This window comes from Hippocampus bargibanti, linkage group LG01, assembly GCF_051943395.1.
Source record: "Hippocampus bargibanti isolate YZ-2025 linkage group LG01, ASM5194339v1, whole genome shotgun sequence".
Classification (NCBI taxonomy): Eukaryota; Metazoa; Chordata; class Actinopteri; order Syngnathiformes; family Syngnathidae; genus Hippocampus; species Hippocampus bargibanti.
This window is the reverse complement of record NC_142734.1, coordinates 10,290,382-10,315,104: the sequence shown is the minus strand read 5'-3', so window position 1 is coordinate 10,315,104 and position 24,723 is coordinate 10,290,382. Positions and strand designations below refer to the sequence as shown.

Sequence of the window (24,723 nt, the reverse complement as noted above, 5' to 3'; positions counted from 1 at the left end):
AAAGGAGCATAGGAGCCAAGTCATAAAAAATTGAAGGTCAGCAGTCTTTTGCTAAAATAAGATGGCTTGCTTCCAACTGTGAACTGAAAGGCCAAAACATTGCAGAGGAGACTGCTATATCTGACAAATAGACATGGGGAAACCAACCATTCCTTTGAAACAACAGCAGCATAAACTGTGAAAAGAGATTACATTATATTTATCAACAAGACAAAATTCTACTAAAATATTTAACTTGCTACGGCTTGAAAGTTTTCTTTTCACCCCAGTGATATTTTGTGGCATTGTTAGACTAAAAGTAACTGAATAACCCTATCGAGCAAATATATCTATGTCAGGGTGTGAAACCGAGACGCAGGAGTGCACCTGGCTGACATGCCATTATTTGCATATTGTTATTAACAGGTGCATGGCCTTTTATTATTTCAAACCGAAAATTGTACATAAAGTAATTGGTGCAGTGGCAATACCCATACCCTGTTCCACAGACAAATTCAAATTTATTTTAGTAACTATCACCTCTTACTTGGCGCATAGTGTGGTAATATAAAAAAATGATTTGCAGTCCAGTAAGTCTTTAATTTTCAACATATTTTACCCCATAATTGTAGCTTTTTAAAATTTTAGGTCAAGGGAGGGCCCCAATGATCGGTGGCACCAATGATGGCCAATGGATCACTCCATGTATGGAATTTTTCCAAATGAGTGTGACTTATTCCTCCATGAATTCTGTCAACAGAATATTTGTTGAAATTCACCAACACCTCCTCCATAATGGCTAATTTATTATCATTTTGATTACAATATGTAATACAGTATGGTGTTGTGCTTTTTTTCCTTTTAGACAGGTTAACATACTGCTAAGGGTTGACTGGTCTCTTCATTTATATGTGTGAAGATAAACTGCACCATCCGGTTTCTGGCCACAAAACCCGTAATGTGAAACAAGTGATGCACCTCCCATTCAGTCGAAAGGTGACCTCATCAAAGCGTGAGCAAAGCATGTGTAATAGTTCAGGATGACTCATTGTGTCTCTCCATGGTGATACTCAGAACACCACACTCTGAGATAAGGCCAGCCAATTCAATCAACACATTGATGGTATAGTTTAAAACAATTGCAAATTTCCCCATTGTGGGACAATTAAAGGTTTTCTGATTCTGAATTGATTCAATCCCAAAATTTTCCTTGCGCCTGTGTGGGGTTTCTCGGTCACTGCGGTTTCTTCCCAAATTCCAAAAAAAAACTGCACCATAAATTAATTAGAATATTTAATAAATTGTCCAAATGGTAATTGTAATTGTGTGTGAGTTTAAGATGTGCCCTGAGATTGCCTGGCAACTAGTTCAGGACGTACCTCGCCTGCCACAAAGACGAATGGGTTCGGCTCTGGCATACACTCGACCCTCCTGAGGGTAAGCGTTTCAGTTTATAGTGGATAATAACAAAAGCTGCATTCCCAAAACAAGATAAACAATCTCCATCAAGCAAGTATCTATTACTACGTGTTGAGTGCATATGCCTTTCTAGTGGTCAGGCCAGTTTTTTAAAGGGCACTTAGTACTTCAAATTGCTCAAATGCAAAGCATAAACTTTTAGTCTATACAAAGCAGGAAGCAGAACATTATTAATTCATTATGTAACAGTAACAATAACAAGCAAGGTGCGTCTGATGGTTCTCCATGAAAGGCGAGGAGTGAAAGGGTACTTTTTATTCTTTCTGCCGTTCTGGAATACATTTTTATTTTTTCCACACACAAAGCCAAAATTAACTACTGTACTCGCCAAATGAAAGAATGATAACATTGACATATCTGAACGTTCGAGTTTAATGGCATTTGGCGACCGAGCTCAAATGGTTAACACATTAGCACATCTATGCGAGTCATGGTGAATGGGGCGGATGGAAAATAATAAACACTGACCAAATTATTACGATCGAGATGAGCGACCGGTCGTTGCATGTGTTGACGCCTGACATCCCGTTAGCTTTGTGCCTTGCTCGCTAACCCGCTCCTGTCACGGTGTGCCGCCTGTTTCCAAGCAGCCACGCAATTCAATGTTGAGCAACGTCAGACGGAGGCACATAATATCGGCGATGAAACACACCCACGAAAAGTGGCAGCGCCATATTCACGCCACGCTGACAAGGGCGGCAACATTACTGCCAGGATCTCCTTCCTTTCTTCACCCACGTTAGCTAGCTACGCCGAACCTATGGTGCACACATGAGGTTAACCCCGGTTAACGTGCTTCTGCTAACGCGAGGTATTTCATCAAGTCTCCCGAATGCAAATGTCGGGTGAGGTGAAAGCAAATCGATAACCTACTGTGTCATCGGCGGGTGGAAAAGCGTGACTTTGTGTCCATTCTTGAAACAGACGAGAAGAAACAGACAGAGGAAACGAGCGCTGCCATTAGATACACGGCGACTCTGTGAAAGAGGATTTTGTAGTTCACGCCCTGCTTCAAGGATTGGCGTGCACTTCTTCCTTGGAATTATTTCCCGACCAGCGATTGGACTGTGTCGTCACTATTTTCGCCGATGAAATGAACCATTGGTTTAACTGTCACCGATGAACACAGCTATTGGGTTAATTCTTATTCTGGTGAATCCCTCAACGATAGCGAGCATTGGTTTGTCCCAAACGAGACGACGTGGGCACTGACAATGAATTTCATGCGCGCCGTCAATATTGATCGGCATATTCAGATTTTTTTTTTTAGCTAAAGACAATGTGCTACATGATTCCACGCAGTGGATTAGGTTCTGTAACATCTCACCCTTCATCAAAACAAAAATGTCTTAGTAACACAAACCACAAGCTGACAGGAGCATGCCGCCGGTTTGTGTACTGTAAACTGAAGGCTATACAGAAACAATAGGCAGAAGGCTATACAGAAACAAATTGAACGAAATGTTTAATTTGCAGTTGATACTGATCTGTTGTTTTTTTTTTTTTTTTTTTTTTTTTTTTTTTTTTTTCAGAAAAAAAATCTGCACTATTATGCTTGCATGGGAAAGCGTGAATAGTTGACAGCCTCTTCGCGATTCTGGCATTTTGGAGGTATCATGCATAGTCTCACGATTTGGTCGGGAGGCTCCCGATTTTGAAACACACTACTCACTTTATGAAGCAACTATTGACACAATACAGACAGTTCATTAGTAAGGTGAAACAAAAGAAAATGTAAAAAACAAAACACATTTTTATATTAATTGGCTGTATAAATAAACAACGAAAGCATTTTTGTGTTTTATTTACTTCTAATTTACCCTTTGTAACGATCACATTATTTTAATACGCATCACAGTCGTGAGTTTATGATTTCTGAAACCTAAAATGTATGAGGTATTGTGCAAACGATTTGAAATAGGTCTGTTTTTGTTTATATTATCTACATAACTATGACATTTTGTTTGGAAAAATTCAAAGTATACATACTGACACAAAACAGATAGGTAGTCACACATAAATGGATGACAATACAAGTGAACAGGTCATTTCATACTGCCCAAAGAGCTACAACCATATGATCATTCATATGATCATTCATAACCCAGTACTATATTGAATGTAATAGTTATTTTTTCCAGTACTTACAAAACGGTATGATGTAATCTACCGCATAATTATGAAGACGTAATTGAAGACAGCCCAGAAATCAAACAAGTCATTGTTGAAAAAAGGCAAATCCTTTGACTTTCAAAACAAGCAAAACCACAACATGCATATTATATTTCCCTGCAGACTGATCGACCAGTCATTCTAGAGGTTTACACATTTAATAGTTGTATTTAAGCCCACTGATTTACCATTTTTTGGAATTTTATTAATTATTTAAATTAATTAATTAAATTGATCTATCTATCCATCCATCTACAAAGTGTGTGTGTGTGTGTGTGTGTGTGTGTGTGTGTGTGTGTGTGTGTGTGTGTGTGTGTGTGTGTGTGTGTGTGCGTGCGTGCGTGTGTATTTCCGATAAATAATCAAGGCACAACATTCTGTACAGCACATTTCTTAACGTGGTTATTGAATGGAATATGATATCCTCCCTTTCACTGTTGTATCACAATTATGCGTTGATCAATACTCACTGGTGTTTGAGTTGTAGGTTTTGGCTGTGGGCGGTGGTGTGTCGGAGTCCGCAGAGGCCGTATCTTCATCCTGGGAGCAACCAGCCTGGATGGCTCTCAGGTAGCTATGGCTGCGCGACCTAAAGCAGGTAGGCGCAGGAAGGTCCAAAGCCTCCACCGCCTGTGATTCCCTTTCACAGTGCGGAAGAGAGTGCCCAAAGCCACGCCCACATCCCTGAAAGACGGTGTACAAACTCACATACTAAGGACACAAAGTGGACTGAGGAAGAAGCATTAACTAGCTACACCGTCATATACATTTTGCTTGGGTTTCAGGTAAGTGTTGATGAAAATGAACATTTTGCTTACTGATGTCATTTAACATAAATACTGGTACCCATCTTACACTGCTCTCTGTCACTGGGAGGGTAGACACTAATTTAGTTACTTTAAAAAAGTGTGATGGAACAAACTAGAGTTGTTTAGACATTGGATGCTGTATTATTCTGATTCGAGGAACATCATGCACATTCATGATAAAAACCGTGAACAAGAACATCCTTGTTCACTTTCGATTCTTGTACTGGTCACCAGTCACCAGTCAATTGCCACCCATCTACAGGCAGAAAATAAATCAATGTACTGTACACTCACATTCACACCAATTTACAGTTTTTGAAACAGGGCCAGATTTCACATGGACTCATATTGCCAGTGCATGTACAATGACTACCTTGGCTCAATGACAATTGGGGAACACTTGTATAAAGTCTCATCAGCCTCTCTCTCTCTCTCTCTCTCTCTCTCTCTCTCTCTCTCTCTCTCTCTCTCTCTCTCTCTCTCTCTCTCTCTCTCTCTCTCTCTCTCTCTCTCTCTCTCCCCCAGCCCCCTCTTTCTCTCTCTCTTACACACACACACCTGAACGGCGGGCTCTCTGGTTAAAGTAGCGGTGCAATGGCTGAAATCTTTCCGTCCGTGGCCTGGTGATGTCTCGAGCGGGTTCACCAGGCAGTCTAAGTTGTCGAGGCTCCGATTTGTGGACAGCTCTTTTAGAGAGGGCAGGGAGCTGTGCAAGAGAGTGCAATAATCGGCTTTTAAGAGGACTTACAGAGAACAGTGCAGAGAATAATCGTCTTCTATCCAGGAAAAACTTCAAATTCCTACTCCCAAGTATTTTTAGATGAAAAACAGAGATATGTGAAGAGTGACGGAGTGAGTTAAAATAGCAGCAGAGGAAACATAAGAATTTAAGATTCATATGATGTCATTATTTGACTTTTTATAGCTCGTAACTATTTCTGGCAACTTTCTTCTGTTCTGATTGCAAAATTGGCGCCTCGTGTTTGTGAGACTTCTGTGCAGTAGGGGACTGGAAGGGTCACTTTGCATGTTATGCAAAAGGACGTTAGAACAAGGGAAGTCTTGTGACATTGCAGACTGAAAGTAAAAGAAGGCAGACACAAAAAGCCGAGTGGGGCTGTTTGACCAAAAACAAGGCTTGATATTGGAACAAGGGCGAGTGATGTGGGCTAGGGTCATCGGCCATATAACGTGCGTGTGGATTGCACTGACCTCAGATGCTGCATAGAGCATGCACTCTGTAGTGGAGACCAAAGAAAATCCCCCTGCATGAGAGCGTAGGAATGAGGCCTGTCGGTGTGGACGAAGGGGTAAAACACATGGCAAGAATTTACCTAACCTTGTTTTACTCCAACAATACAAATGGGTTTCCATGATGTTTCCCCTTGAGCGAAAGCACAGTCTGAACAGTTGAAGCGGCATGTTGCCATACAAGCAACAACTTCCATTTTTTATTAGGTATTGCCCCCTGCTGTTTATTTTTGGAAGGCCCATTCCCCCCTTTTAGTCCATTGCTGCCGGAATGCGGAGTGCAATTGAATTGAATTGAATATCTATGAAGTTGACCTCTTGTACTGTGAGACTCACTTGCATGCGGGTGGGGCTGGCTGCTGCTCACTGAAGGACTGCTGAGTGGCCTTCAGGTAGCTCTGGCGACGGGCTGCAGATTTGGGAGATGGTTTGGGGCTACCCTCCGAGTCATCGCTGCCCTCCGTATCTCCCATTGCTTTCACATAGCTGCCACTGCGCATCCTTCGACATGGAATTTCTGTTCCTTTGGCTTGGCCCGGTCCAAATGTGGCAGCCCATTCACCTAGTGGAACCTGAATTGTAGAAACACATTTTCAGTAAGCACTTGTCGATGCAATCCAGAAATCTTTCCTTAAGATGTTGCTTCGTGCACTTTGGGCAGTGACGGAGCGTCAGGGCCTGCATGGCCTTCTCTGCTGGCCTAATAACCTCTGAATCACAGACTGATGTTAATTATATTTTGTCCATGAATTCTTATTAAATAATTCCATATTGTTTTTCAGCTTCCTTTCATTACTTTTCCCCATTTGCGCTGCTTCCAGACGTGTGTTTTTGTATTTAAGCATTTAACTATTTAACCATTTCAGCCATCATTTGTTTCCAGGGTCAGAAATCTACCTTGATGCAGTTTTGTCAACCCACAATGGCTGAAGGAGCAGAAGAAATGGATTTGGTTGGAGATTAACTGTTAAAGCCATTTTCAAGAGAGACTTTTCATGAAAAAAGGAACATCATTTAGAAAGGTTGGTCAGTTATTGCAGTAAATCACACCAACCTTTTGCAGTCTGGATTGATTCAGACGTATCACTACAGAAGGCCTAGCGGTGAAATCTACGGGCCGCCACTGACTTTGGGTGTGTTGAGACCTTTTGTGAAATTTGACTGTGGGCTTGAAATAGAGTTGTGGAGGCTAATGAAATGAAGATTTGTAACTAAAATGATTGAAAACTACAATGATTGAATATGGACGCGTTGGACGGTGAAAACCAGCATTGACGAGTGTGGTAAACACAAATAACTTTAATTTGAAGGATGATGATGAAGATAAACTCACTAGTACAGCTACCTGAAGGAACTGGTTTGCCAGATCCTGGTGACATGACTTTGTTTTTAAAAGGGTCCTGTTGACTGTCGCCGAGCCTTTCTGCAACACTTGCCGGGCCTGATTGAATGTGAGATTGGACCAGGATCCCCTCTTCACCATTGTATCATCCTTGCTCCGAGCTCTTCCCTCCCCGTTCTTGGATCCAACCTCTGATACCGGAAACCCCAGCAGCTTGAGGTCACCGCTGCTTTTTGAAGACTTAAGAGAATGTGCAGAAATGGTGTTGTATCCTGGTGAGATATGTCTAGGGTGGGCTTGGATGTCTGATATCGTTCTTCCAAGTGTCATCATACATAATGGGTTTCGGTAACCAACAGCAACGGTGCCGGCTTTGGTTGTATCGCTGTCAAGAGCGTTGTCTGAGCTCCACAGGCTTAATGCCTGCGCCTTTGATTTCTGCTTTGGTCCTTCTGTCTTTGCCCGATCTTTACTCTTGCTCCTGTGGGGGGCTCTACCGCTGTCCTCACTCGCTCCAGTGATTGCATTTCCTTTAACGGAAGCGTTTTCCAGGGATTGAGATTTGGCAAAGAGTTTCTGCACAGAATGCATCAAGTGGCGTATCCGTCCCGGACTTTCACTTCGTTGTTTTGACATACGTCCTCTGTGAAATTGCAAAGTGCTGAAGCCATCCCGTTGCAGGGGCAGATGCCGTTCCAGTTGATCCAAGATGTTGGATGGTAACCGATTCATTTTGGCAGCCGCTGCAGAGGAGATGGTCGCTGATCCACTTGTGATCATGGGAGCACCAGTGAGATCCAAGCCCAGGCCCGTTGTCAAAGCGTTGGAAAGTGTACCTGCCCTGCTGCCCCGTACTGCTCCTGCACTGCCTGCCATACATCCCTGGGGACAGTCGGGCTGCTCTGTCTGTGCGGTGAAGTGGAGACGAGGGAAGGTGCTGCTGTTGGACATCTGGTTGAAAGGCAGAAGGCAGTCTGGAGCTAAGGCGGTTGGGCTGGTGGGAGGATATTGGTGAAGGTGAGGATCCAGGGTGACATAGTGGTTTATGGTTGGGCTCAACATGAAAGTGCAGTGAGGATCAGAGTTCAAAGGGCAGAGAGCTTTCTGCGTGCACCCTGCTGGCTCACATGAGTCAGAGAGATGTCGACTGCGGTTGGCTCCTAACCCTTTCATTGTGGTCGGTGGGTTGTCTTTAGAGCATGGCGGCAGTCACTGGAGGACCTGACGTGCTCATTCTGCAAGGAATTGGAGATCTGTTATTTTGGATTTTTAATCAAATATACATTTCCAAAGATTAACTCATTCACTGGCAAACATGCAAAATATGTGTCCACTCCAGTGCCATGGTTTTTGTCATTTTCACTCAAATTCCAGGACCCACAGAATATTGAGTTTTAGGACTACATAAACATTCAATGCAGCGTAAGAAACCTTAGACTCGCTTCTTTTATCAGAAAAAAAGAGTTAATTCCCAAATTATATGGGTCAGGAGTTGTATGAGGTGCAAGTTGCTGCAAGGGAAGCTGTACATAATGCAAATTATGCCCGCTCGTGGAAGGGAAAAACATTGCCAGAGGTCTGAGCAGCGCATTATCTGCACCCCCCTGCAAGAAAAAAAATTAACCCAAACAAATTCGGGAATTGCGGTCCACGTCATACTTATAATTCCCAACTAAATTTGGGAATGGCAGTGAAAAGCTTGGCCAAAACAAACATGCGGATCAAACCTCTAAAGATGGAGGACACTGATTTGCTGTGGCGACCCCTTACAGGGGAAAAGCCGAAAGGAAAAGAAGAGTGAATGAGTTAATACCAGTGTGTGCAATTTATGTATGGAGAATCTGGCGTACACAATTTGAACAGTCTCAAAAAACCAATTGATCCAAACCAATAAAAAAAAAACGTGTATATTTAAATGCTACCCGAAGGAGTTCGAGTGACGAGGACAGGGATTTTATGCTCTAAAATTTTTAGAATAAACACAAATCATATTTTGAATTCAGTAAGACCGTTTACCCATAGTCCTGTTTGAATGCTTCTTGTTGTTGAGCTGATTTATAGTGATGTATAAGTAAATCAGCAGAATATTGAAGAAGTTCCTCTCCAAAGCAGGAATTGAACCCTAACCATACACCATACTCCTTTCATCTTTAATACAATTATGTTTGTGACTATGTTTGTGAAATCTGTCTGAAGTGTTTCGTCTGTGTAAGCTCTCAGTCGTACAGAAGTGGTCCATCGATGAAAAGGTTTCTGCAGCCGTCACCTGTACTTCTTTGAAAGTGTTTGTTAACAAACCTGGTCACGGAGAATCTTCGGTAACAACACAACACAAACTCATTTAACATTTCGCTTGATGATTGTGAAAATGAACAGATAAACGTGCGGTACGCAGATTCTGGGTGCTGGAGAGATGACCCAGGAAGAACTGAGCACGGCAGGTCAAGCAGAAAAAAAAAAAAACCTGATATGGATACATTTTAGTCGTGTTTGTGGAAGTTATTTTCCAACGCAAGTCTTACTCCAATTATGTCAGCAAATCAACTATAATACTTCTTATCATGATTCTCACACCAAACCAGAAGGCCAAACACCACAAACAGAGACAATCTGGAGGGCAATAAAATCAAAGAGCTTAACTTCAGTGCCATGTCCGATGACAGAGCTTCAGATTTCTAAAGCCATTTGCTGGAGTACTATTTCATCCATTTTAGAAAAGCCTCATAATTCAGCCAGCAAATCCAGGCTGCATTTGCATTTGCACTCAAACAGATGCTGTCTGTATCATGGTGGCGTGAGTCAATGATCAGTCAATGGTGAGAGCCGTGTTGCCACCGCCGGCATGAAATCTTGCCTGGGAGCTGAATGTGATGAGGCACACACATTTTCCCGACACTTGCTTTGTTACCTCTCACAGCTCTTTGACCTCCCATGCAATCTCCGTCGCGCGGGGGCAGCCACTTATGTGAGTCAGTGTTCCTGGATGTGCACAGCAGTGTGCTGACAAAATGCGCCACCAGCGTTTTACAACATCGCCACATGCTGTATCTCATCCACTCCAGCTGACTGCATCCCCTGCGTGTTGGCGTCCGGCAGACGCCACTGCTGACACACTGATACACACCTACCTACACACTGGCACGCGCCGCAGATATTGCTAACCTTACGCCCACCCACCTACTGCACTGATGAACCCTTCGTCAAGTTTTGAACATCAAGATGAGGACTACATGAATGTTCCACCTTCTCACAAGTCCAAAGCATTTTTTTAGCACGTGGAGGGCATCAGGCTTCCCAACACATTCACTGCCAGACGTGCAAAAATGTATCCATTCCAGTGCCAGAGTTCTTGTCATTGTCACTTGAATTCCGGGACCCACAGAATACTGTATTTTGTCTCAGCTATAGCCTAAGGCGCGAAAGCAAGAAAAAGATAAATTACAAGATTGCAAAATAATAACAAATCCCAATAAGATGATTGTTCGACAGAGGTTTGCCATGTAACAAATGCACTTTGACACAACAAAGATCCTCCCAGGGACAGTGAATGAAGTACTCCTTTTTCACAGTCGCCATCGTTGGTCCATTGGGAAGTACATAACACCACACAGCCTCATGACGACATCGAGCTCGCCTGTCAACCAGAAACAAGAATTGTAGAATGTGTCTGTCGCCCTCTAGCACTGTAATAAATGTCTCTTGTTGTCATCTCATCTCATCTCATTTTCCGTACCGCTTATTCCTCATTAGGGTCGCGGGGGTTGCTGGAGCCTATCTCAGCTGTCTTCGGGCACGAGGCGGGGGACACCCTGAATTGGCTGCCAGCCAATCGCAGGGCACACAAAGACGTACAACAGTCACTCTCATACTCACACCTAGGGACAATTTGGAGTGGTCAATCTGCCTGCCATGCATGTTTTTGGAGTGTGGGAGGAAACCGGAGGACCCGGAGAAAACCCACGCGGGTCCGGGGAGAACATGCAAACTCCACACAGGGAGGCCGGACCGGGACGCGAACCGGCGACCTCTGCACTGTGAAGCCGGTGTGCTAACCACTCGACTACCGGGCCGCCCTCTTGTTGTCATGTGGTCCCCAATAACCACCCACATCCCTTGCTTGTAGTAATGATCAAAAGAAAAGAGAGTGTGGTATCGATTTGGCTCTTGCTCTGAGTTCAAAGGGTGAATTCAGAGCTGATTTCTTTTGAGCGTCTTTCTGGGAGCCATTTCTAGTATTGACACCAGGGATCAATCTTTTTCCGTAATTAGCATCCTACTTGTTTTCAAATGTTTGTATTTGTATGAAATGGCAGAGCATTGCTGTCTTGTTTTTGCACCCAATCTATTTGAATAGGTGGCTACATGGTCTACATTTATGGTAACAGATACTTGAGATGAGCCATGCGTTCTCCCCGCTGTGCTTTGAGAAGCTTCTAATAGCTTTTTGGTGATGTCATCCGCGCTTCCTGCTTATCAGATCAAGTGTTGTTCTTTGCAGGCTTTCCAAACCGCAGAAAATCTCTGCAACAGCACGGTTTGCAATGTTTGCTTGCATACATCCATGTGACCACAAAGCTGTCTCAAATAAAATGATTTACAAAGAATTGTGTTTGTTTTTGTAAAAAAAAAAAAAAAAAAAAAAAAATCATGACGAAAAAAAAATCACTAGACTCTAGCTGCAAAATGATCAGTTTCAGTCTATGATGTGCTGCATTGATAAAAATTCAAGTCACACAACATAGCTTGTTGTTATCAATATTGTTTCAAGTACTACCTAAATGTCAAAATTTATGTCTGCATGAACAAATGTTGTCCATCCATTTTCTGAAGCATTTGTTATGAGCCATATGAGCCATAGAAGATATCTTAGTTCCTTTTGGGGTGTTTAACAGGTCCATCTATTGGCAAATAAATAACGAAATAAAATTACACTCGTATTCATACCCCTGGACAAGTTTAACCCTTATATTCTGTTGAAAAAAAAAATCATGTTGATTATGTTGGCGGGTCATTTGTACCCATATGTAAAAATCCACTCAATACAGTCAAATTAGTGTTCTGTGTTTCTGAGCTAATTGAAAAGATATATATTTTCTATCCGATTGGCATATTCTAGGACTGTTTTGAAAAAAAGGAAAAAGAAAGGATATCCCGTGCTTCAGTCAACACAAAAACGGAAAGTTGACCCGTACCATAATAGAAGGGTTAAAGTCAGGGGCAGATTTCACACTCATTTTGCGAGTGTATTGAGACAAGCTCATTTTAGTCTTTTATGATACGTAACGTAAAATGAGGTGGCTCAATGAAAATTGGAGAACACCAGTATGGTGGATAATTTTTTTTTCATCTGCCAAAAGTCTGCATTTAGAGATGAGCCCCAAGGCATTAGAAAAAAAGGCTTCTTAGTCCTCTCATTGATGATCTCAACAGACCCCCCCCCCCCAAAAAAAAAGCCACAACAACAAAAAAACAGAACCACACATATCATGATGCCTCTGTATCAATCATGTTCCTCTGAATGCAAAAAAAACGCAGAAATTGTCAGATGTAAATGGAAATTGGATGCCTATTAACGCAATCCCAGAGCACGCCTCCTTTGTTCAGCTCTGCATGCACTGACGTGTAATTACGAGAGCGGTTATACTTTTCCCTCATGCCATTTACCATCCTGACTGCGCTTCTTCTGCTTTCTACCAAACACCCTTTTGCACCTTAAAAGTGCCCGGCCGCGCAGCTCCATTGCAAGTTGGAATAATGCCAGTCTTAATATTGGCCAAAAACAAAGTTGTACAATTGAGTATGAGCAGCAACACTCGATTAAATTATGATCTCAATGTATGTAATCTATTTTGGGGCCCCATAAAGCACGAGCAAAAAACACAGTGCGAGAGTTGCGATCCGTGATTAAATGCCTCTTGACGTTGTGCTGGTCCCAGGCGAAAGAAGACATAACTTAGCCAATAAAATGCATGCATTTCCCTGTGCCCGTCACGTGCGGTTGTGTCATGCGTGCTGAACATGAAGAGCCTAATGTGAACACTCTCACACTAGCCATGTATTGCGCTCCACACTCGAACCCCAGGGAGTTATTGCATGCCATTGGTGATAGCTGGCAACGTGAATCCTCCGCCAGTGCTTGTTTTAAAAGGCTGTCAGAGTTTAATGGTCTTAAGTTGCTTGGTCTTAAATGGGAAATGCTTTGGACTGTTCTAGAAAGAGAGGCAGAGGCGATAATGTTGTTCCATAGTGAGCAGCACCATTTGGCTTTTGTTTTAGTTTCCAAACTGTTGGGGCTGAAGCTGTGCAAACTGGATTAAATTAGATCAGTTTTATGTTGAGCTGTTGGGGTTTATCCTTCTCCGTGCATGCTGTGCCCCCAATTTCAACTGCCCCTAAATTGTCTAATGGCATGCACGCTGTAGTAACACAAAGCAAAATGATACAATTGTTTTGACATTTTTAGGCTTGCGTTCTCTCTCTGGTGACAGTTTAGAATTGCGTAACCATTTTCAGAGCTCAACAACCTCAACTAATGACGTCCAGAACAAAATGTTCTAATTTAATTGAGCAACATCAAAGGTATCTACTTCTATTAGCATAATCCCAAATGCTTTGGCTCCATCACACTCCAATCTGGGGTCTCACATTAAACGGATTTCTTGGAGATTGTCACACACAAATCCTATGGGAGAGATCTCCAGCTGCTTAAATTGGATGCCAGCACTCAAAACAAGACGAGGGTAACAGTCAGCTTTGATCTCGCTATAGCATGAGGAGGATTAGAGCTTCATCAGCCAGCTACCAGAATATAGGACGAGATGTATAAACCGCATGGCCACCGTGACTGTTACCTCTGCAGGAGGTTGTGATCAAAATCATCTCCGATCCACTATATCAGGGGTGTCAAAGTCATTTTTTGCCGCGGGCCACATTGTAGTTATGGTTTCCTCTCGAGGGCCGTTATGAATTTGGGGAACCCATTAGAATGTTTAAATCCCTTCAAATATTACATATAGAGCACACATCAAATTAATGAATAACTCGTTTTCAAATCTGAAGTCAAGAATAATGACTTTTATTGTGGTTGACATCCAAAAATATGAAATTTTGGCTCAGATTTTAGCAATCATCAAGGAATTTAACAAGTTTGATTTGCTTTCGCGGGCCGAAAAAAATGATGTAGCGGGCCGGATTTGGCCCGCGGGCCTTGACTTTGACACCTGTGCACTATATAGTAATCAATATCCAATGAACCCCTATTTGTTGAGATGTTTTGTCAATCATGTGCAACCCATATTTGATTGAATGCATAACAGAGACAAGCTATCTAAATGTTCTAAATACTACTGGTGATTTAAATGATTCTCTGACAACGTATACCTGTGAGTGCTACTCAAAGATTCTTTCACATGTTAGCAGAACCATCACTATTGGGACAGAATTCACCACGAAATGAAAAGCTAAACTTTGTCAATCACAATTCAGAATATTGACATAATATACTCCAAATGGTCAATGCCAACAATGAAGTTCGATCTTTAAATTGTCAGGAAAAAAAACAGTCAGTTGTCAGTAACAGTGGCAACGTAAAATGGCTGCCATCTGGCTTGAAACAAGAGGAGAATATTAACTCATTCACTGACAGACTTGTGCAAAAATGTCTCCACTCCAATGCCAGGGTTTATGTCATTGTCACTTCAATTCCAGGACCCACAGAATATTGAGTTTCAGGATGACACAAACCATCAATACAGCGTTAAAAACCTTAGAAACTTCTTTCATCAGAGAAAGACATAATTTTGGAGTTATATGAGCTTGAAAGGAGGGTGGCTTTCCAAAATACAATGGCAATACATACATATTGGTTCAGATAGTGCTTTAACAACAGCTGAAGCTGGAACAAAGCCCCAACATGGAAAAAAAGGGAAATGCTGCTTTTACTTGTGGAAAAGATAAAACATTGCCAGAGGCCATGGACAGCGCTTTAAGACACCCAAGCATGAAAAAATAGAACCCGAACAATTTCGGGAATGGCGCTCTACGTCATATTTTCAATTCCCGAATAAATTCGTGAATGCCAATAAATTTGAGTTAATAGTCCAGTTCATTCATATATATATATATATATATATATATATGTCCATCCATTTTTTTCTGATGCACTTAATGTATTTCATAAGGATCAACTGCATAAATCATGCTTTTGATTAAAACTACTTGGGACCCAAATCGGAAGTGATGTAATCATTGCAAAATGCGAGAGATAAAGGAATCAATTTTACTCATCATTTATAGTATAGCATTCATCCTGACCACCCAAAACCAGATTAATTAAATTTCAAAGTGCTGCTAGCAAAATATTTTATTTTAAATATTTGTTCCATTAAGGATGATGCAGCTGGGCAGGAAGGTGGTGTCCTATAGTGCCCTCTATTGTCAATCCACCGTTGGTGTGGCCTATGAGACAATTAATAATAATACTACATTTCATTTATAAGCACCTTTCAAAACTCTCAAGGACACTTTACAGTCAAGTGTTCTTAGCAATTTCCCAAAGCTGGCTGTATCACACGTGGTTTTAAATTTCTCATAAGTTGTATCTATGGCAGCAGTGGCAGAAATCATTGCATTCCTTCATTTGGTGTCACAGAGTTGATGAACAGATGATGCCAATCATGTAGGACAAGGGCAAAATACATTTCATTTCATTAAATTAAAAAGAAATCACCAAGAAAATCCAATGATTTGCTTCTGCAGTCAGAAAAGAAAGAAAAGTAGTGAGCATCAGTCCCGATGGGTCGTAAAATGCTGTAGGACAGACACTTTAACTGGATCCGTGTCCTGTGTACAGTCTTCTTGTCACCTTGAGCAGGCTGTTAGGCACCGACTCTGAAATGTGTGGAAATGTGCACGCATGCAGCTGTTGACTGCTAGTAGTCAGTGCAGCCCCGATGTGTACGTGCTGCTGTGTGTTGATGTAGAGAACTATATTTAGATATAAAAATATACTTTCAACCCAGAGCTGGGATAAATTGCATTAAAATATTTGTAGTTGTGGTTTCAAAAGACTGATATATTCCATACATTCATAAGAGGATTTCTTTTGCCTTTCAAAATGAGTGACACTGATTGAATCGTTAACATGGTGGCGTGAGCACAGACATTCCTTCTCAGGCTGTTGGCAGCTCAGATTGTGTGGCCGAGTAACAATGCTCATACGTGACAACAATGGAAACTGGACACGCCACGCATCGTGTCATCACAGAGCCATTCGACCAATGTGGCGTTATCCTGCTCATGTATGAACAAAAACAAGTGGAAAAAAAACAAAATGTACAGAGCGTTATATTTAGCAAAAATAGAAAAAAAGAAAATGTGCATCCAAAGCTTGGCAAGCAATTTCAGTTCTTATGAAGGTTATCCATCTGGGGCCATGTTTATGAGCCTTCTGTTCTTTACATAGAAGCCTGCCTTGTGTTCACAAAGGGCCGTGTTGCTCTATTGGCGCAAAAGTCCTTTTCTTTTGAGTGCTAAGACTTGCGCACCTTTTCATTGCATTGCAAATTCCCCCATTGCAGGACCAATCTGATTTATGAAGATTCTCTTGCCAGACCTTTGACACAACCACTGCGCGCAAGATGTGAATGAGGGAGAAAAAAAAAACGGATCACAGAAGCGCAAATCATGGGCAGCGTAGGTTGTGTGCAAATCTCCAAGTGTACCTGTAATCGACATTGCAATTTTAAAATGCCTTATGGAGCTTGACATGCACTTCAACTTTGAACAAGAGCATGCTTTCTGTTTCCCTAAAAAATCTGATGGAAAAAAAAACTAAATAAAAGCATGTGCTAAAGCTAAATAAAAGCATCCAACCCTTATGACTGAATGTGGGTTTGAAATTCCATCACATAAAAAGAGGGTGAGCCTATTGCAACAGACATGAGTTAAAGTGAATGACTATTGAAAAAGAAATATAATATTGTCCTACATGCATGAATGCTTTTAGTGCGTTTATTGTATGGTAACCTCCACCTGGGGTATCATTAGACAACTTAAAGCACTTTCAGAGAGGGTCGAAACACATCATAACATAGCTAAAATGATTTAAAACCCTTGTGAGAATAAGCAGAACAGAGGAGTGTGTTTTCCCTTATTTGAGTGGAAGGAACGCCAGTGGTTCTCAAAGACTAGAGTTCCCTTCTCCTGTGTTAAAATTTGCAAGGTGGTCGGTGGTGGTGGTGGACCCCAAAAAAGCAGGCAGGACGGAGGAGCAGGGTGTATTTGACCAATCCTATTGAATAAAGTTGGCAGGAACAAAATGTCAAACAACAAAGTAATTAGAAAAAAAGGTCAAAAGTAGCTAACAAAACCACAAGTGAAACATGACCAGAAGAAACAAACCTGACAAGGTGAAACAAACAATGACCCGACACTGAATGATCGTGCCGGGAGTCTTTTTAACTGCCACTGATTAAAACGACCAACACCTGTGCAGCTGCAGGAGGGCTCTACAGTGGCACCCGTTGGTCACAAAGTGAAACGTGACACCCTGCCCGAATGAAGATATAATTCAGAAAGTGATACCCAACTCGTATCCAAGAACATGAGAGGAGACACCCACAATCCAAAAGTGCCAAAATGGCAGGACATGAACACACTGTAAATGTATTCTCAGAGTTGTGTTTGCATTCAAGTAGTGACATGTACAAGCGGCAGAAGAAAGTGTTGACTAAACACTCCTTGACACGTTCCTCGAAAAGGTAATCTTGGAACGGACGACCAGATTAAGCTCGGCTGCATGCTAAACGTGTGACCAATGACCGCAAAGTGGACGACGTCTCCCAAAGTAGTGTCGTGGGAAGGACGCTCATTTAGCAGATTGATGGGCCACTTTATTGCCTCCCCTCGTCATCCCATCCTTGCCACGGTTTTTCAGACCCATTTCCCTCCTAATCTGTCCTGTGTTTCTCTCGGCTGGCTCCCAAGCACATGCAAACATACATACACTGTTGAGTATCCATTGCTCTCTTTTTCCAATGCAAACACATTGACTCGCAAAAATTACTGTAGATTAAAATAAGGTCAAATAGCGAACATTTGAAAGAGTAGTAATTTCAGAAAAAGTATTACCAAATAAACACTGCATTTATCATACATGTAAAAATTGCTGACAATTTTGGTGTTTTTGCTTTAAATAAGCCCAACCTGACTCAAGCAGTCTAGCGCATCCCAGCAGTCATATCAGACACGGCGAATCAGATCAGTGATCAGGTGGAAAAGTGCCGTCTCATCCATAAATAAACGTCACTCTGTTGTCTGTGTCTACTCTGCACACCTGAACTCACATCGACACGCAAAGATGACACGTGAGTCCTCATGGCTCTTATCTGAAGAATACATATGCTAACTTATTCATAAGAGTGAAGCCGACCATAAATTGCAAGTGACATATGGATTTTGATCCCCAAAGCCGAATAACAGGAGGAGCAACACATGGCGCTACAGATGTGGCCGCCAATGCCACTGAGCTCACTGCACCTCAGTGACCGGAGAACGATCAATGGCGGAAAATAAATCAAAACAACACACTCTAAAATATGTTACATTGAAACCTTTCCTCTTCTGTCAACGCACCAGAAGGACTCACTATAATGTCACAGACTGGACATGGCAACATCGGTCTTGTCTTTTTTTTCTTTGAGCCCTTAGCTATAAACGATTTTTGAGGTAACAGATTGTTCTCTGGCACTGAATCTTGCCAGTACTGTATTCTGTTTTGACGGATGTGGCATTTTCAAGGGCAGCATTAACAATGCGGTGATCATTATCGATTTCCCGCAGGTAATCATCAATTGTCACATTGCACATGTCAGCGGGCTGAATGCGCTCTCGCAAATGGCCCGGTGATGAATGGAAACAATGCGCAACACTGTGGCCACTGACTCTCTACTTGTTGTCATCCACACACACAAGCACGCACACACACACACGCACACATGCATACACCCACACACTCACACACACACATGCATACACCCACACTCACACCCACACACACACACACACACACACACACACACACACACGCACACACACGCACACACACACGCACACACACGCACACACACGCACACACACACACGCACACACACACACACACACACACACACACACACACACACACACAACACAACACACATTCCAAAAAATCAAAAATATGTGGCCATTGGGTGCATATTATTTAAACCTCAGTGTCACGTTTCGGTTTGCGACCAACAGCTGGCACTGTTGGGCCCCACCTGCAGCTGCACAGGTGTTGGTCATATTAATCATTGGCAGTTAAAAGGACTCCCAGCACCACTATTCAGTGTAGGGTCATTGTTTGTTTCACCCTGTCAGGTTTGTTTCGTCTTGTCAAGTTTTACTCATGGTTTTGTTTGATACTTTGGACCTTTCTGTTCTGATGACTTTGTGGTTTAAGATTGTGTTCCTGCTGACTGTATGTAATTACATTTTCCACAATACACCCTGCTCCTCCCTCCTGACTGCGTTTTTTGAGGTCCACCACCCCCACCTTGCAAATCGTGACACTCAGACTCTTGCCTGGCAACAACATGAGCAGGGAAGGGCAACTTAATTGCTGGAGGAGAACACAATTCTTCATCAGTGCTATTTGAGAGGAGTGCTGGGGCAATTCTGGACTTGCCTTAAAAGTTTTAATTAAGCATGAAACATTTATAATGACGGGTATGCTTAAAACAAAAACAAACACTCTTGAAATGAGTCTTGTGTGCTAAGACCTGTCACGGTTTTCAAGGTGGTGATGGCGGGTGCGGATCCCAAAAAGCAGGCAGGAGTGAGCAGGAGGTTGTTTGACAAATTGTATTCAAATAAAGTCAGCAGGAACAAAATGTAAAACAACCAAAAAAATCTGAATGGAAAAAATACAAAGTAGCAAAAGAAGACCAAAAGTAAAAGCCCGCCAAGGTTAAACAAACACGTACACGATGCATGCTGCAACCAAGCGGCAAACAAACAATGAATCGGCACCGGATGGTCGTGCCGGGTGTTCTTTTAAATGTCAATGATTAAACGACCAACACCTGCGAGGCTGCAGGCAGGGCTGACGTCGCTACCCGCTGGTCGCCAATCTGATCGGGACGACCAGCACCTGTGAGGTGTAGGCGGGGGCGACAGCGCCCCCGTTGGTCGTCAACCAGATCATGACATCGTCGTGGATGAGACTCAATTCGTCATGCACGACGACAGCGTGGCTGGACGTGGGCGTGCAATGCCAGTCACCCAGGGTCACCCTGGACGGCCACCTGGAAGGAGGTCTCGGCCGGACGTTTACGTGGACGTTGCGGCTCGTCGAGTGACGCGATTCAAACGAGACGAGGCTTTCGCTAACGTGGACGTAGCATTGCCAGGCACAGGGTGGAAATGAGACGGGTCCGATGTACCTGCGGGATCCGATGGTTGGCCGATTCATTCTGTCACGTTTTTCAAGGTGGTGATGGCGGGTGCGGATCCCAAAAAGCAGGCAGGAATGAGCAGGAGGTTGTTTGACAAATTGTATTCAAATAAAGTCAGCAGGAACAAAATGTAAAACAACCAAAAAAATCTGAATGGAAAAAATACAAAGTAGCAAAAGAAGACCAAAAGTAAAAGCCCGCCAAGGTTAAACAAACACGTACACGATGCATGCTGCAACCAAGCGGCAAACAAAAGACCTGCTTTGAAGGGATTTTAAGGAGGAACAGGACTTGGGAGAATCTCACCAGAGCAGAGGTCAGCACCCAGGACAGCACTACCAAGAGAAGCCTCCCTGCCAATCAAGTCAAAGACTGCCGGCCATCAGCTTTGCACCAGGCACTCCAGGCAGCATTAGGAGGGCACATCTCTGACACTCCGCAGAGACTTAACCTCAGCTTATGGCAAACTTCATCATGTGTTCCATCCTCTCTAGCTGGATTTCATTTGTGCCTTTGGACTCATGTTTCAAAGGTCACATTTTTGTCACACTCCACATCCAGACCACGACCTCTCACTTTATTATCGCTGACTTTGACTTAGTTGACTTAGCCCTACTGTACATATACTGTAATAATGAATGGATTGAGTTGTAGGTTTGTCATCAACAAGAATTCATGTCATCCAAGAGTCCTGCCCGTCCCTGATATTTAGTTGACTTTCAGACATTTCAGACATTCAGACATCTATTTTCGAAACTGCTCTTCCTCCCAATCCATTACATGGATTAGGAGAATATTGCGTGCAACCTTTAATGTTCAACAATTTTGGCCTGTAAAATCAGAATACCAATATTGATTTACCATAAAATGAATCTAGTCTGCTGATTAATAAAAGGAGGCCCGACATACGATCTGCTACCAATAGTAGCACTAGTTAAGAATGATACTTCAACTGAAATTGGGGGAACATGCAATTATTAATTGCGAATTTAAACGCAATAATTTTCCAAAGGTGAACTATTAACAAACCATTTTCTCTCCAAGAAGGGAAACATTAAAACTACACGCATGCATAATAATAAGCTGTAATTGAAAAGCTCCATGAGGAGATTATACGCACATGACCTAGAAAACTTTGGCTTATTCTTTCAATAGCTCGCTGAATTGACAACTTTGAAGGCGGTGGAGGAATCAAAAGGGAATGGAAAGAATGCAGGCATGATAGAAGCCGACTGACAGCTGGAGAGGGTTTTTGTGTGAAAGATTTAGAGGAAATGATTGAAAATGCATGCGAGAAAAGAATGATTATCGCCTCGATAAAATTCATGTGGCTATTTATTTTGGCAAAGTCCAAGAAAACACAAGACAAGGATGCACATCTCCAGGTTCGATTTTCTCAACTGCAGCTAGTCTTTTTATATTAGTGTGTGTGAGGCTGGAAGCACATGCCGGATGATGCTTGAGAAATGAGACAATAGCTTCAAACAAATAACTTGAATTATGCAGCAAACACCGGTGACCTCTGCCTATGGTCTCTCCCAGAGCAAAACGTGTTAAAAGTTTAGCTCAGACCCATGTGAACCTTGAGCTTGGTCGATTCTGAGTCCCTCCCTTGTGATACTTAGCCAGCCTTTCACTGCAGCCACCTTGACTTACCTTGACTTTGTCATTAGTAAATGAAGCGCATATTCTGTCGGCTTGAAATCAAGCCAAAGATGTGAGCAATCAAATTCTTATAATTTAGTGACCACTGCAAATGATTTCCCTTTCAAGTCTTGAAAGTAAAAATTTGGGTTGAGCTAAAAAGTACCAACTTGAGTTCATCCTTAGATTGTTCTAAAATATTTACCAAAGAGGCTTTTTTGATGCTCCCCGGATATATTGACAGTCCAAAATATCCTGTGATAAAAAGACTAGAGTAGAATAAAAGTAGACCAGGGTGCTTGGCTTTGACCCCTTATGGTTTTCATCTAAGTGCACACAAGCATCATCTCAGCTTCCTCTAGCTGAGTACAAAATACAACTAGGCAGGTTTTGCTTCTTTATTGTACACCTGCTCCGCAGGAGCGAAGATAATAGAAACAGATGCTTCTCCTCCTCGATTGCAGTGTCATTTTTGACAAAAGATCCATGTTGTGAGGTCGGTGACAGCTTAGTGTCTCACCCGTTATGGCTGTCACTTGCATTTGGTACAACTGAGAGTGCAGGCATGTAACGTCACATTTAGTTTGAGATTCAAAATGTTGATGGTTGAAAAAGATGTGAGCCAGATATCAACATTGAAGTGTTGAAATAATTCCATGTTTGTAATGAATGGTGGCCACCAATGAGTCAGGAATAGCATTCAAGACTTCTTTGACCATGCAATACAGTGGACATCTTATCATGTTATCAGGTACAGGGTGCATGAAAGGGTTCAGGTGTGGAACAACCTCACCAAGACCGGGTGTCCTTAGAGGTTATTCCCGGGTATTTTGGTTGCACAGGGTTTTCAAATCACTTAAACTGTCAAACTGTAACTGCGTTTTCACAAACCTCCTTTTCTCATTTGCCAAATAAGATTCTGCAGCGATAACATCTTTTTCTCCTCGCTTGTCTTCACTCGTCAATGTTTTGTGTTGGGCACAGTAAGCAAAATTGCTGCATTTGAATAAACAGGAATAATTTGATTCAATTTGATTCAAATAAGACTAAATCTTACTTCTGGTGTATGCATGGCTTTCTGATAATACATTCTATTGTAATCAGGTTTCAGAACATTTGTTCTGTCTGTTACGATACTCGAGGCAAGGACGCCGGGCTCGAGTGGCGAGGGAAGGAGGGAAGGCTTGGATCCGAAATGCAACGGCGAGACAGAGATCAGGGTAAAGTCTTTTACTGGAACACGCATGCAAAACAACAAACTCATAAAGTGGGGAATGTGCGTAAAGGCAATGGAAGAAATAGCGAACCTGACAGCAAGGTAGTAGTGGGGGTGACTTCCGAAATATTCCGACGGAGACAGGATAGCGCAATTGGTAGATATAGTCAGAAGGCACAATTACGGGAATGACAAACAGCTGTGGGAACCCAGGTGCGTGATGATGGGAGGGGCCGTCTCCAGGGAGCAGCGGAGGAGATGACAGGAGGGGCGGGGCGCGCCCAGGACGGCGACGAGATGTGACAGTGCCCCCCCCTCAACGGACGCCTCTTGGCGGCCCACCAGGTTTGGAAGGGTGAGCCGCATGGAACGCCCGGATGAGAGATGGGTCGAGGATCCAGGCACGTGGGACCCACTGTCGTTCCTCCGGTCCATAGCCCTCCCAGTCGACCAGGTACTGCACTCCTCTGCCCATGCGCCTGGAGTCCAGTATCTCCCGCACGGTGTAGACCGGTCCGTCGGCCAACATCCGGGGGGGAGGTGGAGGGGTGGGCGTGGGGGCTAAGGAGCTGGTTTCCACTGGCTTGAGGAGGGAAACGTGAAAGACGGGGTGGATCCTCATGGTGGGTGGCAGCCGGAGCCTCACCGAGACCGGGCTGAGGATGGCCTCGATGGGGAAGGGACCCGTAAAGCGTGGGCCCAGCTTGGCTGAAGACCCTGCCAGCCGAAGGTCCCTCGTGGACAGCCACACCTCCTGCCCGACCTGGTAGTTGGGTGCCTGTCTCCGATGACGGTCCGCCAACCGCTGGTTCCAGGATGCGGTGCGTGTCAGGGCGTCCCTGGTCTCCTTCCAGACTCGGTGGGCCCGTCTGAGGTGATGTTCAATAGACGGGACCTCCACCTGGCCCTCCTGTGTGGGGAACAAGGGCGGCTGATAGCCACAGGCGGACATGAATGGGGACCGACCTGTGGCTGCGGAGACCAGGGAGTTGTGGGCGTACTCCACCCAGGGTAGGTGCAGGGCCCACGACGCCGGGTTGTGGAGGCACACGCACCGGAGGGCCGCCTCCAGGTCCTGGTTCTTCCTCTCCGTCTGTCCGTTGGTCTGGGGATGGTATCCAGATGACAGGCTCGCCGACGCCCCTAGGGACCGACAGAAACGCTTCCATACCTTGGACACGAACTGCGGTCCCCGGTCCGACACGATGTCCGTCGGAATCCCGTGGAGACGGACGACGTGGTTAACCAGGAGTTGAGCCGTCTCGATGGCGGACGGCAACCTGGTTAACGGGACGAAGTGGGCCGACTTGGAGAATCGGTCCATCGGAGGCCTGTCACGAAGTCGACGGAGATGTG

The 24,723-nt window shown here is 43.5% G+C and overlaps 1 protein-coding gene across 2 annotated transcripts in view; it reads right to left on the bottom strand.

Moving 5' to 3' along the window:
• dlgap4a (DLG associated protein 4a) overlaps positions 1-24,723 on the bottom strand; it is a 76,641-nt gene that overhangs the window by 9,078 nt on the left and 42,840 nt on the right. The window contains exons 2-6 of one of the 2 annotated variants that reach the window (XM_088995254.1): positions 7,036-8,267; positions 6,027-6,262; positions 5,652-5,729; positions 4,998-5,145; positions 4,101-4,314 (exon numbers count right to left, since the gene is read on the bottom strand). In XM_088995254.1, coding sequence (XP_088851380.1) covers positions 4,101-4,314; positions 4,998-5,145; positions 5,652-5,729; positions 6,027-6,262; positions 7,036-8,205 — 1,846 coding nt within the window. In that variant the 5' untranslated portion in view covers positions 8,206-8,267. Of the gene's footprint in view, positions 1-4,100; positions 4,315-4,997; positions 5,146-5,651; positions 5,730-6,026; positions 6,263-7,023; positions 8,268-24,723 lie in introns of both variants that reach the window. The other variant, XM_088995248.1, reaches the window with a different exon arrangement.